Source organism: Cotesia typhae, unplaced genomic scaffold (genome assembly GCF_013202065.1).
Source record: "Cotesia typhae breed Kobodo isofemale line unplaced genomic scaffold, CoteBio_Ctyphae contig_4, whole genome shotgun sequence".
Lineage (NCBI taxonomy): Eukaryota > Metazoa > Arthropoda > Insecta > Hymenoptera > Braconidae > Cotesia > Cotesia typhae.
Genome location: NW_027423748.1, coordinates 4,316,520 through 4,335,453, shown reverse-complemented (window position 1 = coordinate 4,335,453; position 18,934 = coordinate 4,316,520). Strand labels below are relative to the sequence as shown.

The 18,934-nt window shown below is 30.2% G+C and overlaps 1 protein-coding gene across 2 annotated transcripts in view; it reads right to left on the bottom strand.

Annotated features, from left to right (window-relative positions):
- Stg-1 (stargazin related protein STG-1) overlaps window positions 1-18,934 on the bottom strand; it is a 41,676-nt gene that overhangs the window by 4,525 nt on the left and 18,217 nt on the right. For both annotated transcript variants that reach the window (XM_074242605.1, XM_074242604.1), the window contains exons 2-6: window positions 16,444-16,846; window positions 14,974-15,329; window positions 8,891-8,983; window positions 7,498-7,641; window positions 7,052-7,140 (exon numbers count right to left, since the gene is read on the bottom strand). In XM_074242605.1, coding sequence (XP_074098706.1) covers window positions 7,052-7,140; window positions 7,498-7,641; window positions 8,891-8,983; window positions 14,974-15,295 — 648 coding nt within the window. In that variant the 5' untranslated portion in view covers window positions 15,296-15,329; window positions 16,444-16,846. The remainder of the gene's footprint in view (window positions 1-7,051; window positions 7,141-7,497; window positions 7,642-8,890; window positions 8,984-14,973; window positions 15,330-16,443; window positions 16,847-18,934) is intronic.

Here is an 18,934-nt window from a genome sequence, read left to right as displayed (position 1 = left end):
ATAAATTTTTTATAATTTATTTTTTTTCCATTAACATCCGATTCCATCTTTTTCTCGCGTCGCACTCACGGCGTGAAACGGAACTATCCGTGTTGCACTCGTGATGATAAAGCTAATTGCGGTTTTATGTTTTTCTTTTAAACAACTGAGAATTTCGAAAAAAAAAACGCTTTGATATAAAATAAATAATTAAATAATCTTTTACGTAGCAGAGCTTTTTTTTCAAAAATCTTCTTTGTTTAGAAGAGAAATGAAAAGCTGCAATCATAGGGACCGGCTCTTAAAAAAAAAAATAAGATCTATTAATTTTAGAGACATTTTTATTTATCTCCTGAAAATATAAATTAATTAAAACAAAAAAGTCTTTAAGTTTTTTTTTTATACAGGTTCACATATGATCAAAGATATAATTTGTACATTGATAAAAAATATTTAATAACTGAGCTTCATTTTGTATTAAATTATTTTCAATTATATGGTTTATTGCATGCCTTAAGATGAGCTGCAACTTTAGTCTGTTATGATTTTTTCCTAAAATCAATATTTTAGGAGTTCTCGTCATTTTATTGTAGCTAGTTAATAATTCTTGTTTTTTTATCTTGCAAAATTTACTCAAATTGCTATATTCCTAATGTATTGATTTTAGGAGAAAATTATAAAAGACTAAAATTGTAGCTTAAGAAATTTTCTATAGAAAATATTTTTATATTATACATCTATCTTTAATGTTTTAGGAGATATAGAGAAGAAAGGATCAAAGTAAGGTAAGACTGCTAATGATAAATTAAAAAATTAAAAAGACCTTGTAATGATAAGAATAACATTAATTGGATAAATTTTTTGGGGTTGATCTATATATATAGATATGAGACTTTCTATGGATATAGACACTCATCATGATATCTCTGGAACTATTAGACCTAAAGACTTGAAATTTGGCAGGAAAATTCCTTTCACCGAGTAGATGTCAGCTAAGAACCGATTTTACGAAATTCCACCCACAAGGGGGGTTGCGGGGGCGTAAACAATGAAAAATTCCCATTTTTAAACTATAACTCCTATCGACTTAATATTTGTTAGGAATCTTCTGCAAGAGACGTAGAAATAATCTATCAATGAATTTTACGATATCTCACCCCACAGAGGGTTGCGGGGGTAGGTATTAACAATGAAAATTTTTAATTTTCAAGCTATAGCTCCTGTAGACTCTAAATTTAATAGGAGTCGTCTACATGTGACACAAAAATGATCTGAGAATGGATTTTACACCGAATCACCTCCAATAAAGATTGCGGGGGTGGGTGTTAACAATAAAATATCTTAATTTTTAAAATATAGCTTCAAAAAACTGCAAATTTGGTAAGGATCTCTTGTTTGTCATGTAGAGATCATCTCAATACGGATTTCAATAAATTCTACTTCCGATTCGATGGAATGTGGAACCTGTGCAAGTCAAAATAATACTCCAATCAAATTTCAAGTCTAGATTTAAAACTACAATTCTATAAAGTGCCCAGCGGAGCGGGCGGATAACAGTTAGTTTATTTATAAGTCACATCTATGATAATGATTTATACTTTTCAAATAAATAAAATGTGGCAATAATTCCTAAGATATTGATTTTAAGTAAAAATTCTATTCAAGTCAGAAAAAAGAGCTTATTGAGAACTCATGATTTCTTTTTAATGTCGAGCATTCAACGTTCTCAAGACTTGTAAGAAATTACATTTTGATCAAAATTCTGACGTTTAGATCTTTAATAAAAGTTCTTAAAGAATTGTAAGAGACGTCATATTGCTATCTAGAATGTGACAAATTAAATTATAATGACGTTAAGATAAGATAAATAACGTGGGATCGAATTTGTCTTACTAATTGTTTTAATAATAATGCCTTTAAGACAAATGAACCACTTATAGAATTTAAAATTATCTAAAAGATTATTTATATCGATGACGTAAACTCTTTGCGTACACTAGCTACCAATAATTTCTCTTCAAAAGGTATTTAATTAATTGGCTTATTTTATTGAGTTTCAGTTATTCTATTTAAAAGTCTCCGACAACACATGAATAAATAAAAATGTGTAAAATATTTTTTATGTCGATAATTTTGACAGCAAGCCTATCTTTGTCATCTTCAACAAATAATTGTAATTTTGAAGAAGAAAAATATTCATACGAATTACAATTGAATGTAAATGATCCTGATGTGATTAAATTTGCCAACGACAGCTGGAACAAATTAGTCTCTGAAGGAAGAACCAGAGAAGCGAAAAGTAGAAGCGATACGCTTGTTTTTTGTGCGCGAGTTTAAGTTATAAAGGTTGAAAGAAGATACACTATACTTGCTAAATATCACACTGATTGGCCCGACGCTTTGTTATATTGTACAATATTTGTTTGGACGAATCAAAAAAAGCCTTTGACTATAAGTTGCTACAAAGGAATACTTCGTGTGAGTATAAGATCAAATTAAATGACTCGATCGCTAAACTAGGAAAGTTCTTAGAGCAGAATTTAAAATCCAGGTTCAATTACGGGGATTGGAATTGAACCCAGATTTTTTTTTCGAATTGTATCTTCGGTTTTGGAACGAAAGAACGTCCCACTAATTAGTCCTTCCACTTAGATCCCTTTATCTTTTCTTCCTTCTCCTCCTTTTGCCCAAATTTTACGTTAAATGATGAATTCGTCATTTATTAACAATAATTATAATTATATTTGTTGATATGTTTCAGGACAATCACGACCCATCAGAACTTGAACAACGTAATTTGTATTATTTCTTCAAAAAATGTAAATTTCTGAATAAAATTTTCATTTTTTAGTAATTTTATTTTTTACCTTCAAGATTTCTAATACAGCACCATTTTTGATTTTTTTAAATTGTCAATAATACTTTTGCGATATCTCCTAAAATAGCCGAAAAAAAGTTATAACATACAAAAATTTTTGTAGGGAATTTTTAAAGCTACGATTTTAGTCTCTTATAATTTTTTCCTAAAATCAATATTTTAGTAGTTATAGCCATTTTCATAAGGACTGGATTGTGATTTTTTATTTGACGACTTGTTAACGCTCTACTTAAATGACTATATCTCCTAAAATATTTAAGATCAACCTATAACGTAATGACATTTTCTATAGGAAATTTTCTTAGTTACAACTTTTGTTTCTTATAGTCTCTTATTGTTTCTTCTGACGATTTACTTTAATCGCAAAAAGGGAATTCGTATAAAAATAAATAAATTTTCAATTAACTCATTATTATGATTATCTTTTCAATTTTTTTTATACACTACTGGAAAAAATTAAGGGATCAAAAAAAAATTCCAAATTTTTCGGTAGTTTTCAACAGGCCGTAACTTTGAGAGAAATGGTCGTACAGGAAATAAAAAAAAATGGAAATTGTAGCTCCAAGTGTCTAGTTTTTGGATTAGAACTTCAAAATTTTGTAGCCTCCGCGGTTTCTGAGTAATCGTAGAAAAACCAGCAACAAAAAAATTCTCAAAATTTTTTTAGTTTTTTTTTTTGGTCTACGGGCGTGGAAAAAATTTTTTTAGCTTAACCACCATAACGATCGGATACTTTGTTCATTTAGCTTTAATTTCTTTTTTTAAACACCCTGATACGTCCACTCCTCGCTGAGATATCGGTCTTCAAATGGAAAAGGATCTTTTTGTCTTTGATTATCGATATCTCAGCAACCAATGATCGCACAGAAAGTTAAAGGTGGGTTTCAAGAACTTGAATGAATTCCCCTTAACGACTGTCCATTGTTTTTTCGAAAAAAATTTTTTCTTTCCGTCACATGAATTTGAAAATGCAACAAAAAAGGGCTTTTAGTGGTTTTTGGAAAATCAAGCGCTGGATCGAAAATATTGAGGAAACCACTAATGTTAAGTGTGCCTTTTACAGTTCAATATGTCCACAAAAACCCTACAAAGAATCAAATTAATCCAGCCAGCCGTTTTTTTGTTTCACTTGATCGAATTTTTGAAAAAATTAAAGGATCACGTTTTTTGCTCTGAAAAGCTCATAATTTTTAAAAATGAGAAAAAAATTGTTTTTTCGAGCTTTTTCCACATTTTCGTTCCAAAAAGTGCTTAAATTTTCAAAAAAAAAAATTCAAAAAAAAATTTTCAAAAAAAAAAATTTTTCGAAAAAAAAATTTAAAAAAAAAAATTTTTTTTGGAAAAATTTTTTTTTTAACAAGTTAAGGAAACTCAAAAAACCATCGCCCAATGATTTTTATTACCTTTCCACCGCTGCATTCCTTGATTCTACTGATCTCCTTTTAATTAAATTAATAAAAAAAGTTAATACCCCCAATCGAATTTCGATTTTTTTCATACGCTTTTCGGAGTTTTTTTTTTCTTTTCTTTTTGTGAATCCTTAGCAAATCGCTTCATTCAACAGTTTTTTTCAAAACTAATCCCTCTGCGCTAAAAAAAATTTTTTTTAATTTTTTGGTCAAAATTGAAAATTTCTGACTTTTGATTCTTAATCATGGTTAGACGACATTTATCGGAGGTGGAAGTCGCTCGGTTAGTGACTCTTATCGACGAAGGTTACACTCAACATGCAGTTGCTATCCGGATGGGTGTAAGTCAATCTGTCGTATCTCGAGCTTATACCAGATACCAAGAGACGAATCAATATCATCGTCGCCCCGGACAAGGTCGCCATCTAGTCACTAATGCCCGCGATGATCGAACAATTGTTAGAGAAGTTCGACGACAACCTTTCGTCAATGCGAATATTGTCGCTCGAAACTTCCCCAATCGCAGACAACAGCAACAACAACAGCAACAGCGACGACGGCATCAAGTGCGAAACATTTGCTCTCGAACAATCATCAACCGTCTTCGTGAAACTGGGTTACGCACGACATCCTAATCGTGTACCCCTGTTGACAGCAAGACATCGTCGAGCTCGTTTAGCGTATGCTTACGATCATCGAAATTGGAACTTGAGGGAATGGACAAATGTTTTATTCACTGATGAGTCTCGTTTTAATCTGTATGGCAACGATCGACGTCCTCTCGTTTGGCGCCGTCGTGGAGAACGTTTTCGCCAGAACTTTGTCCGTCCAGTCGTTGCCTACGGCGGTGGATCAGTTATGGTGTGGGGCGGCGTTTCACGAAATTGGAGAACACCTTTGGTAATTGTACGCGAAAATTTGACAGCTAGACGTTACATCGACCAAATTTTAAGGCCCATTGTTCTGCGCAGACGACAACATCTGAGGTCGTTCATATTGATGCAAGATAATGCACGTCCACACACAGCCAACATTACCCGGCGCTTCTTTGAGCGGCATGACATCACATTGTTGCGACACCCAGCAATGAGTCCAGATCTCAACCCCATAGAGCACGTTTGGGACATAATGGGCCGTCGGTTGCGCAGAGAGTATCCAAATTTGCAGAACTTAGCTGCTTTGGAGCGCGCGCTTCAGCACATTTGGAATACCATTCCGCAGCCTCAAATTACTGTCTGCATAAACATGGCTGAACGTTTGAGAGCCGTTATTGAAAACAGGGGTGGTAATACCCGGTATTGAACCAACAAAAACCTTTAGAGAATGAGTTTGGAGTCATTAAATACGGTGGAACTGACGAGCCACCGGGTCTCAATTCTCCTGAAATACCTTACACACACACACACACACACACACACACACACACACACACACACACACACACACACACACACACACACACACACACACACACACACACACAGAAGCGTAAATCCGACCGCGCGACCTCCACGTGGTACGCTTTGGATAACGCTAATGCCGGCGGTAATTGTTTTCTTAAACTTTTCAAGAGAAAAAATTTCAAAAAAAATTTTTTTTTTTTTTTTTCAATTTAAGCACTTTCTGGAACGAAAATGTGGAAAAAGCTCGAAAAAACAATTTTTTTTCTCATTTTTAAAAATTATGAGCTTTTCAGAGCAAAAAACGTGATTCTTCAATTTTTTCAAAAATTCGATCAAGTGAAACAAAAAAACGGCTGACTGGATTAATTTGATTCTTTGTAGGGTTTTTGTGGACATATTGAACTGTAAAAGGCACACTTAACATTAGTGGTTTCCTCAATATTTTCGATCCAGCGCTTGATTTTCCAAAAAACCACTAAAAGCCCTTTTTTTGTTGCATTTTCAAATTCATGTGACGGAAAGAAAAAATTTTTTTTCGAAAAAACAATGGACAGTCGTTAAGGGAATTCATTCAAGTTCTTGAAACCCACCTTTAACTTTCTGTGCGATCATTGGTTGCTGAGATATCGATAATCAAAGACAAAAAGATCCTTTTCCATTTGAAGACCGATATCTCAGCGAGGAGTGGACGTATCAGGGTGTTTAAAAAAGAAATTAAAGCTAAATGAACAAAGTATCCGATCGTTATGGTGGTTAAGCTAAAAAAATTTTTTCCACGCCCGTAGACCAAAAAAAAAAACTAAAAAAATTTTGAGAATTTTTTTGTTGCTGGTTTTTCTACGATTACTCAGAAACCGCGGAGGCTACAAAATTTTGAAGTTCTAATCCAAAAACTAGACACTTGGAGCTACAATTTCCATTTTTTTTTATTTCCTGTACGACCATTTCTCTCAAAGTTACGGCCTGTTGAAAACTACCGAAAAATTTGGAATTTTTTTTTGATCCCTTAATTTTTTCCAGTAGTGTAGTTTGAACATAAAATTTTCGAAAAATTAAAAGTATGAGCGTTTGATTAAGGCATGATGTACATTTTTGGATTTATCAAACTGTTTATTAATTTCGGGTGCGATTGGATGGAATTTTTTTTTTTATCAGTGATTAGTAACTTTGCTATGTTTAATAGATAAAAAAAGCGAGATTGAGAAGCTGAAAATATTTAAACGAAATGTTAGTTTAGCTCAAAAAAAAAAAAATAAATAATATAAAATAAAATTGTCAGTACCGTTGGAGGAATTAAAAAATAATTTTTTTAATGATTTCTACTAAATGAGGATTCCAAGCTAAAAAGTTAATAAGATTCAATTATTAAGTATTTAACTAACCTGAAAAGATGATCTGGGTCTTAATTTACTTCCAACCTCCGCTTTAAACACAGATATGTACATGATCATTCCGACGAGCATCAACAAGCCTGTGCAATCAGAGTTTATCGTTAATTGAAACTGAATAAAATTTTAAATCAAATCGTGTATTAAAGTCCAAAAAGAAACATTGCGATAGTAAAAGCTAAATTGTTAACATCGTTAAAATAAATAAAAAATGTTCGCAATATATTTCAAAGGAAATGAAAAATGCCCGAGGGAAGACAATTATTGTGTTTCACTCTCTCTACATGAGTTTGTTTAACAATACCATAAACATGAATCGAGTATATATGCGAGTATTGTTGACGTTGAGATGATAGAACCATTCCCAGGAGGTTTATTTACTGGGTTCTATTCAGTATTCCCAGATATTCCACATATTGGGCAAAACATGCTAAACTTACCGCAAATGGTGAAGATCACCCCGGCTACGAAAACACACAGCTGGTGCCTTGGACGGGATACGTGAGCAGCAAAGTAGCAAACTTCGGCAACTACCAGTAGCAATGTTGCTATGAAGAAGAACATTGCGGACTTTGTGACAGCGTCTAAAATATTATCAAATAATAAAAAATAATCTCGGTAATAAATTTTTAAGGAATATTGAATTTTATAAAAAACAAAGACGTTAACATATCAAATATCCATATTTTAAAAATTTCTTCATTAAAATTACTTTCAAATTTAACTTTCAAGAACTTTGTTCATAATATAAATGCAAGTTAAATTTTATATTTTGAAGATAAATTAATGCTTAATTTTACATGGCTCTTAAAGAATTATACTGAGCTTGAGCTTTCTAAAAATTTGATGTTAAAAAAATTCGATCGAATTTTCAGGTTTACCATGCAGGTATTTCTCTTTGTTGCATGTACTGCCTTCATTTATAAACTCACGTCACAACGAGATGAAAAAAAGAATTTTGTGCACAAATATAATTTTGAAGTTATAAATTTTTTTGTAGTAATTGCTTTCAACTAAGTTCATTCTATTTTCGGAAATTAAACATCGAAAAATCCACATTTAAAGAAAATTTTTTCTTTTTCAAATTATTCTATTTCACAGCACATTTATTCGTTATTAGATATTAGTTTTCAATCAAAAAAATTTTTTTAAATAATTGTATCTATAATAAACTGAGGAAAAAATATGTAGTTATTCGAAAAAAATTTTAAATGTCATTTTGATGTAGAAAAGTTGTGAATTCTATACTCAACTAATTATTATTTTTTTTCAATTTAATAAGACTGTAAGGCAATAAAAATCTACATAATTACAGATATTATAAAAACTTTTGAAGATTAATTAATGTCATTTATAGTGATCAAATTTTAATAGACACTTTTCAGTTATATTGTAATAACTATACTGGAAAAAAAATTAACTTGAATTAAGAGTAAAATTCTTGAACCAAGAAAATAATTTTGAAGAAGCTCATTGTCTTGAATCAAGTAAAATTTACTTAAACCAAGTGAAATTTCTTAGCTTAAGAATTTTTCAACTCAAACCAAGACGATGAAATTCTTCAAAATTATTTACTTGATTCAAGTGAATTTTTTTTTTCTGTGTAGCATTTTTCCCTTTGATTGATATGACAATAATTCTTTAATGCTTGAAAAGTTTCAAACTTTTATATGTCCAAGCTCTTGGTTTGGCTCGCAATTTCAATCGTTTAAAAAATTTTTTTAGCAAATTTCAAACATAAAATCTGAAGTGTCACATATAATAGCAGAACTACATTAAAAAAATATAAAATCGATGCCTGGCGAGGGCTGCGCTGGTTACAAATAGACTTACATGGTATGGCCATAGTTGAATCGCTGGGATCTGGACTGTACTCTTCGTTTGGAAAGTAGTCAATACTTGAACACTCGTAATGTATATGTGACGCTAAAAAATGTTTAATAGCACTATAAAACTTTTATAGTTATTATTGGAAAATAAAATACACGAAATGGATGGAGGGAAAAAATTGCAGGTACCAAAAAGTGAGTTACTCTTTTATCTACATTTTTAAAAATATTACCTCTATATTTTTATTGACGTGCATTAGCAGGTAAATATAAATATTTATTCCCAGCCGGATAGAATTTATAACGAAAATTTAATCGAGCTTTGATACTGGTATATAACAGCCGAAGAATATATTACAAAAATAATGGAGTGTAATGAACAAAAATTTTAAGTTATTCATTACTGGTAATTGAACTTTTCTTGTTTTAATTTTCTCTGAAAAGCTGTTTAACAGAATGGATTAATAATTAAAGTTTGACAGGTTTAAATGGGATAAAGTTGTGCTCAACAAAAATAGATATTACGAATTTTTTTTTTCTTTCATCAGCCAGTATTCCTCTATATAGATATACGTACAGATAAAAAAGTATATGGTGGAACGCGAAGAAATTAAAGTTTCAGCAGATGGAGGTGCAAAGTTTACACGAACGTCATAGCAATAAAGTAGACAGACTTCATAAAACTGTTAAATTGTAAAAAAAAAACTTGAGCAATATTTTCCTTCCGTCTACACTTTAAAATATTTATACATTTATTTATAATATAATCATAAAAAAAATTATTAGACTATGTGATGGATTTTATTATAAATGTTCACACTGTAAAAAAAAAAAAAAAATAATTATCTTCAAGAGAAAAAGTTGTCAAACTACGAAATTATTCTTGGTTTGAGTAAATTTTACTTAAAAATCAATTGATTCAAGAATTTTTTGTCGAGATTCGATAGAAGTATTTTTTTTTTTTTTTCCAGTTTAAGTTTTATCACCGAAAATTCCAATGTTGATTATAAAAAATATTTTTTTATTGAAGTTTGTCCCTTATCTTGCATAGAACATTGATTTTCTAGATATGTAAATAAAAATACTGATCTTAGTTAAAACAATTATTTGTAATAGCGTATTTTGAATCGCAAAAAAATTGGTATTGAGTAATGATAAGAAATAAAAATTCGTTATAAGAAAAAAATAAAAATCAAATGAATAAAAGAGAAGAGGATTTTTCACGTTATCATACTGTTGATGCGACTCGTCGCAAAGCGATGAATAGAAATCTACACTATTTCTCGTTGCGTCCAGAAAATGTATTTATACTTCAGAGCTTTTATTTTGTATGTCTATATACACTGTCACATGATTTTTTCATTTTGCTACCACAAGATTGTCCTGTTATTGTAACACGAAAATCATGCTGCTGTAACATGATTTATTCATGTTGCTGCGACAGGAATGGATCATGTTCCAGCTCCTATTTTTAGTTTCCCGCTTTAAAAATTAATAATTTTAAAAAGTAGGAAGTTATAGATTTTGAGAATGAGTTTTCATCAGATCTCTACGTTTTGTGGTCATAGGAAGCCGTTGTGACTATTTCCGGCTGGACGTCAAGCTGCGCGCGCGCGCGTGTGTGTGTGTGTGTGTGTGCGTGCGTGAATAAAATTTCGTGGTATGATATATTAAGAACGAATCAACCGATTAAGATGAAGGACACGGCGTTTCGGAAGTGTTAATTGAGATTGATCAGATTTTAAAGTTAATCGGTAGAGCCGTTTCAAAGATATTCTAAAAATGGAAATTAAAAAAAAAGTTTTTTTAAGTTTTTTCGAAATGACTTTCAAAATGTTTTACTAATTTACTCCAGTATTTAGAGATACTTTTTTAACTTATAAAATTGCGCCAAATGCTGCCAAGTAAGTCAAAATCGAATGAGGCATTCGAAAGTTATAGCCATTTAAAAATTTCTAAATAATTATTTTTGTGGTATATCTTCTGAATTTTTGAGCTCAGAGAGCTCAAAAATCAACCAATAGGAAGATTTTCGAGCATTTCAAGTTCGAAAAAAGCGGTAAGTTCAAGAGATAGTCGGCCGATCAACCGTTTTTTATATTTTTTTCCGTGTTTGGAATTAAAGTTTTTCTGTTTATTATCAAACAATGAAATTAAGCTTTTCCATATCAATTTATTTAAACCATTGTTCGAATTTTTTTTGTTGGTGGAAAATGTAAGATTTAAAAAAAAAACATGCCAGGAACAAGTAGCTCTGAAATTCAATAAAAAATAGTAGTTAAAAAAAATAGTAAAAATAACATAACATAAAATATTTTAAATGTCCGATTGAGTTTCAATCAAAATAGCAAAATCTCTATTATTGAATAAAACACTAATGATTTAAAAAAAATGATTGTAATTATAGAAAATATCTCGTTTGCTTTTACAGAATTTTCAAATTTAATAATGAGATTGGCAAAAGGAAGATTCTTTTAGAGCTAGATACTCATTTCCGTACCGGAACATTGGTTTTCCACCTGTATCTAGATTACGAGAGAAAACGCTCTTTGAGCGTAGAAATAAAAAATAAAAATATTTGAGATCATTATAGATTTAGAGGAAAATCACAAATCAAAAGATTTTGTAATAAGAAATATTGAATAGGCAATGCAGATTGCAACAAAACCTCTCATTCCAAAATCTTATTTCACTTTCGTAGTCTGAGGACTGAAGTTTGTATTAATGTATCCGGAATTTTGAACAGTATTATATTATTATTTTCAGTGTTTACATAATTTTTTATTTTCTTTTTAAACCACGTTTAATTCAATAGCCGATTCTAGCAAATGCCAGAATCCAAACTCATGCCTCCAGTCACTAAGTTTCGTTACGTAGATCAATGTAGATAAAAAAAAATTAGGAAAACGGTTGACTCTGAAGGTCATCCCTGCAACTTCCTGCCAATTTCATACCTACGCTTGAAATTGCACTTGTGATGTTTTTGAGCTCTTCAAGCTCAAAAATACAATTTGTCTGTGTGTTTTTGAGCTCTCCGAACTGAAAAAAATAGCTTTCACATGCTTTTGAGCTCTTCGAGTTCAAAAGTCTGATAGAAATTTGATAAAACACTATTTTTCAAATCTTTAAACCGCAATAACTTTTGAATGAATGAACCGATTTCTATGCGGCTGGCGGCATTCGACGCAATTTATGAAGCTGCATAAAAAATTTTTAAATTTAATTTTATCGGACTAGAAATTTCAGAGTAATTTTGAAAAAAAAAACACCTTTTTTGGTTTTTGTTTTTGACTACGATAACTCACGAACAAATCAACCGATTTTGACCGGACTGACGGCGATCGAAGTGGTTTTTTGATGTTAAAAAAGTTATTTCAAAAAAACCACATTAAAAAACAATTTTTTTGTAGTTTTTTTGAGATGTCTCAAAATCTACCGGTCCTAATGAGTCCAAATTGTATTAAAAATCTAAGTTCAGTCAAGTCTTTCCAAATGGCACCAACCGCTATTAGATCGGTCAAGCCGTTCAAAAGTTATGTGAGGTTTACATACATACATACATACACATACAGCCGCATGGATACCATCGCGGGAATAAGGAAGCTTCCTAAGACCTCGAAACGTCGAGATCCGATGAAAACTCGATTTTCGAAAAACGGGGTAAAACCAATAACTTCCCGATTTTTCAAAATTTTCAATTTTCTGAGCGAGAAGTTAAAATATAGCAGGTCAGATGTTCACAGATATGAAGAGATATAGTGAGATAGAAGAGATTTGGAAATAATAACTTAATGCAAAATGTAAATCTGAATAATAATAAAATCAAATGCTTTTAAATTGTTTTGAATCATTTTAAATCCCTTTTCTTAATCAGGCGATCTACTTAGATTCGCAAAAGTTTTAAAGTTGCGAATGCAAGCTTGTTAATTGTAAAAGTATCGAATTTTTATTTTAATAAAAGTCTAACAATATAAGAAAATCAAAATTTTGCGAGATTTTTCTTTATTTGGTGCTTATCTATGAACTATAATAGAGAATATTCTTTTAAGTCTTAAAAAAATTTTTTTCCGGTTATCGTCTCGAAATATAAACAGCCGTGACTTATTTTTTGCTAGAGAACATATATATTTAAAAAAAAAAAGTAAGAAAAAACAAAACAAAAATACTACTATTGAATCGGGAATCGAATGCTACGTATAGTACTATTTTATCATTTTGTATGCATATGGGCAAAGACATTTGACCCGGAGACTTCATTTTACATCGATATGTACATTGATAAAGATATTCTGAAAAGTATTAATATTGGCTCGGAATACAAATATCATACATATCTAACGGTTGACATCAAATAAGATTTACTATTGATAATAAAAGTGAAGCAAAAATTTAAATTCAGGTCTAAAGTCGTTAAAATTCAGTATTGAATAAAACGTTGATAAAAATAAAATGAAAATTCAATTGACTGCATGAGATGGTTACCAACGAGCAAATGTACACTTGAATAAAGTGCAAATAAATATTTTAGAGTATTTATGGTACAGAAGTTGAATTTTTTCGATTAGAAACTCCAAATGGAATTACCCATGACTACGAGAATTTTTTAATTCGTGATTTCCCTCTAACTCCCTCGTGGTCTGAGGTATGTACTTTTGTCTATTTTTATCTTTATTTTTTTTATCTCTACTGAGGTACGTTTCCTCTCGTAGACTAGGGAACAGTCAGAACGGAAAGAGAAGAAGGGTGGTTTCCGGTACGCCAAGTAACGAGTCATTTCCTCATTTCTCCTGACATCCCTTTCTGTTTGACCTTCTTCTCTTCCTCCTTTTCCTCCACTCCCTCTCTCATATCTTTGCATTACTACCGAGGGTTTCTCAAGCACGAACACTTAACAAATATAACATCTACCAAGTGTTCACTTTCAGATATTGATTTTATTTTAAATTTATAGGAAACATTTTCCATCAATTCATCAAAAGTTTTATGCAAAAAGAAAATAACGATATTAATTGTTTTGCTGCTGAAGATTATAGAGAAAAAAATCATAATTTTTTTTATGTATTGTAAGTTCAATGTGTGTGCGTTTTAGAAAAAATTACGATGTTAGCAAACCATTGGTCTTTCTAATATGCTTATCAATACTATTATAAATTAATATTGTGTGATAATCAAATTCTTCATTAAAATAAATATAAACCGAATTTTTGAGTGTACTATAATATATCATGATTGGCTGATAAAACAATTATATTTAGGTATCTTTTACTATGCTTCAAAGAAAATGTTCTTATTTCAATACATAACTTTTTTGATTATCTATTTACTTAATTCGGCATTATAAATCTTTATATTATTCAAAATAGAGGAGGACATATTAAAAGTTTTTAATCAATACAGCTTTATGAACTTAAAATAGTACTATTGATCCTGCAAGAGTCAAATGTAAAATCATAGTCTCATTTAAATTATTTATTAAATTTACTTATGCAACGCTACATTTATAAAACTTTGTACAATTTTATAAAATTTTATTAAGCCATTTTTTGCATAAAGTTTCATAAAATTTCAATGCTAAAATATTTTTCCGGGCATACGAATAAATTGCACAATATGCATTTTATCTCCATAGAGTCTTATTTTCAATCGTATCCATGATTTATGACTTTGATAATATTCTCTTGTTCTTGTAGTGAAAAGTTTCCTATTGCAGATCGTTATTTTTAAAACGATTTTCAATAGAGAATTACTGTAAAAATGATGACACAGGCATCGTAAAAATGTAACATAAACAATATCAAAAGTATTGCCCCATACTTCAATATTTTCCATCGTAATTTTTACAGTAATTTTTTTTCCGTTCAATTTTTAATAATTATTCAATAATTTAATGACTGAACACGGAACCATCCTTTGTTAAATTTGATTAATCACTTTATTTTCCAGTAGGCAGCAGATAGGTTTTTCAAAAACAAAAGGATTAAAGAGGAAAAAAAGAAAAAATAATGCCATTGAAGCTTTAATAGGGGCGGCTTTTATTCGGCTGGATAAATGCACCATGGGGAGCAATCTTGCTAGAGGATAACTCACTTGTAGCTACGCAGACTCTCCAGAGGCCACTGTAAGTCACCTTAGAGTCCGGTTCGACAGAAGCGTTCGATGAGAAAGCTTTCGGTAGCTTTTCCTCTGTGAAAAGCCACTCGCCTGTACCAATGGCTACGGATACGATGATAAGAGATAAGAAGGCTGAGATACCTGATGCAATTCTAAGACTGTTATCACTGTTTGAACTGTTATCACTGTGATTGTAAGTACTACTTGCACGACTGTAACCACTTGAAATTCCTGATTGCTCAATTCTGTGATCGTCTTCTTCCTCGTAGCAATAACCACAGCAATTGTAGCAAGACATCACGACAAACTCACGTCTTTTCTGCGTAGCATCCCTGAATGATTAAAATAACTTCAGTTATAATTAAATTAAATTATACTTTGCAGGATTCATAATTCAAAGCATTAACGAATGTTCTATTATGCAAAAATTTTCTTTGCCTTTTCTCCTCAACTATTTTCATTGTTAGACTCAGATAATTAATTAGGATTAAGATTAATCGTTATTAATGATATAATTTTCAAAAATTAATTCAGTGTGATCGAAACAAAGAAAAAACTTCAAAATAAATCAAGAAAATTTTCTTGTCAAGCAGTATAGAAGAATATGTAGCTTCGAAATGTGATAACTTGATAAAAAATCTATTTCGTTTTTTTTTTCTTTCAATAAATTAATGTTACCCATAAAGGATTAGGTAATTAAAATAGCTATCTATCTTGATGTCATTGAATTATTATTAATCAAGAAAAAAATATATTTTATCAATCTTCTGTAAATCTAGATATAAATCGACAAATTCCTTCCTGACATATATGCATTATAATTTAAAGGTGTGCAAATCTTGTTTGAGTTGAATCGAATCAAATAATAGAATTGGAGTCAAATATTAAATTATTCAAAAGGTCCGAATAGTTCGAACTAATCGGATTTTAAATCAAGTTATTACAACATTCAATTCGTCTTGGAAGGTTCGAAATATCGGAAAATTGTACACTCCTCGTATTGCTGTGGGAGTATGTAATACTTTTTGAACGCCTCATATATTAGAAAAATTTATCCAGAATCAGAAAAATCTCAAAAATAATCTGTGGGCGAAATTTCTGCGATCTGGTATCGCAATTTTCAACAGTTTCACAGTCTTTGTCTGTATGGAATTTTTCTCTGAAGATAAATTGTTTGAGAATTTAAATCGACTGAATCGATCCGATTTTTCTCGAATAATTTAAAGTTTGTAATATTTGTATTCTTATTTTAATGTAGCAAGTAAAAGAAAATATTGCGAAATGATATGAAAATTACGTAAATAGTCAACAACAATAAACTTCCTTTTTTTTTTTTTTTAATTTTTTATATAAGCTTTTACCAATTTTTTTTAACTATGTTTAATGCATTAATGCAAGTCAAGCATATAACGAATATATATTAAATTATAATGTCATTATACGTACTTGGATGCAAGTCACGTTCAACCGTGTGGTACTATCTCGAAATACGAGACGTTTGTGGCAGGCTCAGTTCCTTGACAGGTGATACAGGTGTAGAAAAGCTTTTATAATCCGTCCTCAGATCTCAGACTTTTCTCAACTACCTCGAGACAATCTTCAAATGTCGCCTCGTCTTCGCTACCCTTTTTCATCCTCTTTTATCTTTTATGCCTTAATGTACGTATATATGAGACATAAACAAAATACATTGTTTATTTCATTCGCAGCACTCTCCGTCTTTTTTTTTTTCTACTCTCTGTACTTTCACGTCAGCGATAATCGTTTTGAGTTTACGAGCAGACGATTGAGGCGAGAAAATAGCGAATATTAGACAAGAGCTTTAATCTTCCTCAATAGATTTTATGTCCTGAAAAGAGTTAAAAAGTTCATTCATATTTAATATTTAATATTATGTACGATATATATTTTTTAATGAAAAATTCTCAAGGACGTTGAAATAATAAAATTAAGATAACTTTTTTATTACGAAAAAAAATTTAATAAATTTATTATAGTTTTGCGTTTCTCAAATCCTCTATTAATATTGTTCAAAGCATCATCGAAAGTAATGTCAAAGATCTTTTTATGTAAGGAAAGTATTAAAGAGTATATATAAAAGATCGGTGCGACTTTTTAAGTTAACTTTTCCAGGATTCCAGGTACCGGTGCCTTTTGTTTGCTTTATTTTTATCTGCCTTTTTTACCCTTTTATACAGCGACTTCTATTTCGCGGGATTATCAGGACTTGAGCTCTGACTCAAGGTATCGATTCTTTTGATAGTGATAGTGCTTCTCGTCAGTTCGTTCAGAGTATTTGCACTTTGGTGCTCTCAATCAGTATAGTAGTAAAAACGTATATCATAAATCGCATAATCTCCCTGACTGATAAATTTTATTTGTCGAAGAAACGTTAAACCCTAAACTCCAATCACAATAAATTTATATATAAAAAACTAAATGTGTATGAAAATAATTATAATTATAATTAAAAGGTATAAAGCTCTATTTATTGGGTAGTTTATGATATAATTAGTTTTTATCGGCTGTTATTAGCCATCTTAGCAAATTAACCGTTTATGTTCATAATTGATCTCGCTGACAAAGATTTTTAATGTCTTGACAACAATACAGTGTCAGTGGATTATATCAACAATATAATTCCAAATAGAACTAGCAAACTAGGATATCCTCAACTCATTGGTGTAGGTTTCTGCGCTTAATTACACGCGCAGCTTCATGCTACAGTTATCGCTTATATACATATATATTTATATAAATGTAGCGGTAGAATATGCAAGACACCAATACACATCAGACAATCACAATAGTCGATTTTCTCAAGTGTATCATTTATTATCGTCCTTTGGTAAACTCAATTGTTACTAAATCTTTCATACAAGTAATTTATCCATTTTTTAATGAGATACTATTATTTCTCTGCTATTAAGTTACAACAATGTAATTGCATTATTGTAAATTAGTTTTGAATAATTTACAGCATCTGTGACATAAACGTACAAAGGATCCAAATCAAATGAATGGATGTTATTATGATTGAATTTAATGATATTTCCCATTAGAATGTTTAATTAAATTATTTTTATTTTAATTTGACAAAACTTAACATTATTATTTAAGAATCAAATTTTTTACTAAATATTGCATTTATACCCAGAAAAAAAAATTAATTTTAATCAAGAGAAAAATTCTTAAACCGAGAAAATAATTTTGAAGAGTTTCATTGCCTTGGATCAAGACAAAAAATTCTTGAATCAAGTAAAATTTATTTAAACCAATAAAAATTTTTTGATTTAAGAATTTTTCTACTCAAATCAAAAAGATTAAATTCTTCAAAATTATTTACTTGATTCAAATAAATTTTTTTTTCTGTGTAATAATGACAAAGATAAGTTTGTAACTCCGAGCTAAGAAAAAGAGCAATTTTGAAAAATTTTTTCGTATGCTTATGTATCTAGAATAGTTTTTGAACTTACTGAGATCAAGATTGTAATATTCGAACTAGCTCATTTTATTGTAGACTTTATCTTGTACGGTTATATCAATTTTAACTTTGCAAAATCTGATCGGTAGACTTTTTCTACAATTATCTTTGATGAACGCATTAAAAAGTTAATTTTTTTTTTCGAATAATTTTTGGGCAATATGTAAAATTTTTATGTTTGATTAATTTTTCTTATCTTTGTCAATATGGCTTGAATCGATGTTATGCTTTAATTTAAAAACTGTCTTAAGAGAAAGCTTTGAAAAATGACTAGTTCTTTAGTAAATTTCATACAAATCTAACTATTGCATTTGTCTTCATGTCGTAAATTTTGAAAAATTACTATATAACATCTCTTTCCCTTTAGGGAAAAATAACATTAGTTCAAAAAATTATGTATGTGTGTATGTACTCTCGAAACATGAAATGCTTGTTTGTAACTTTTAAAAAAAT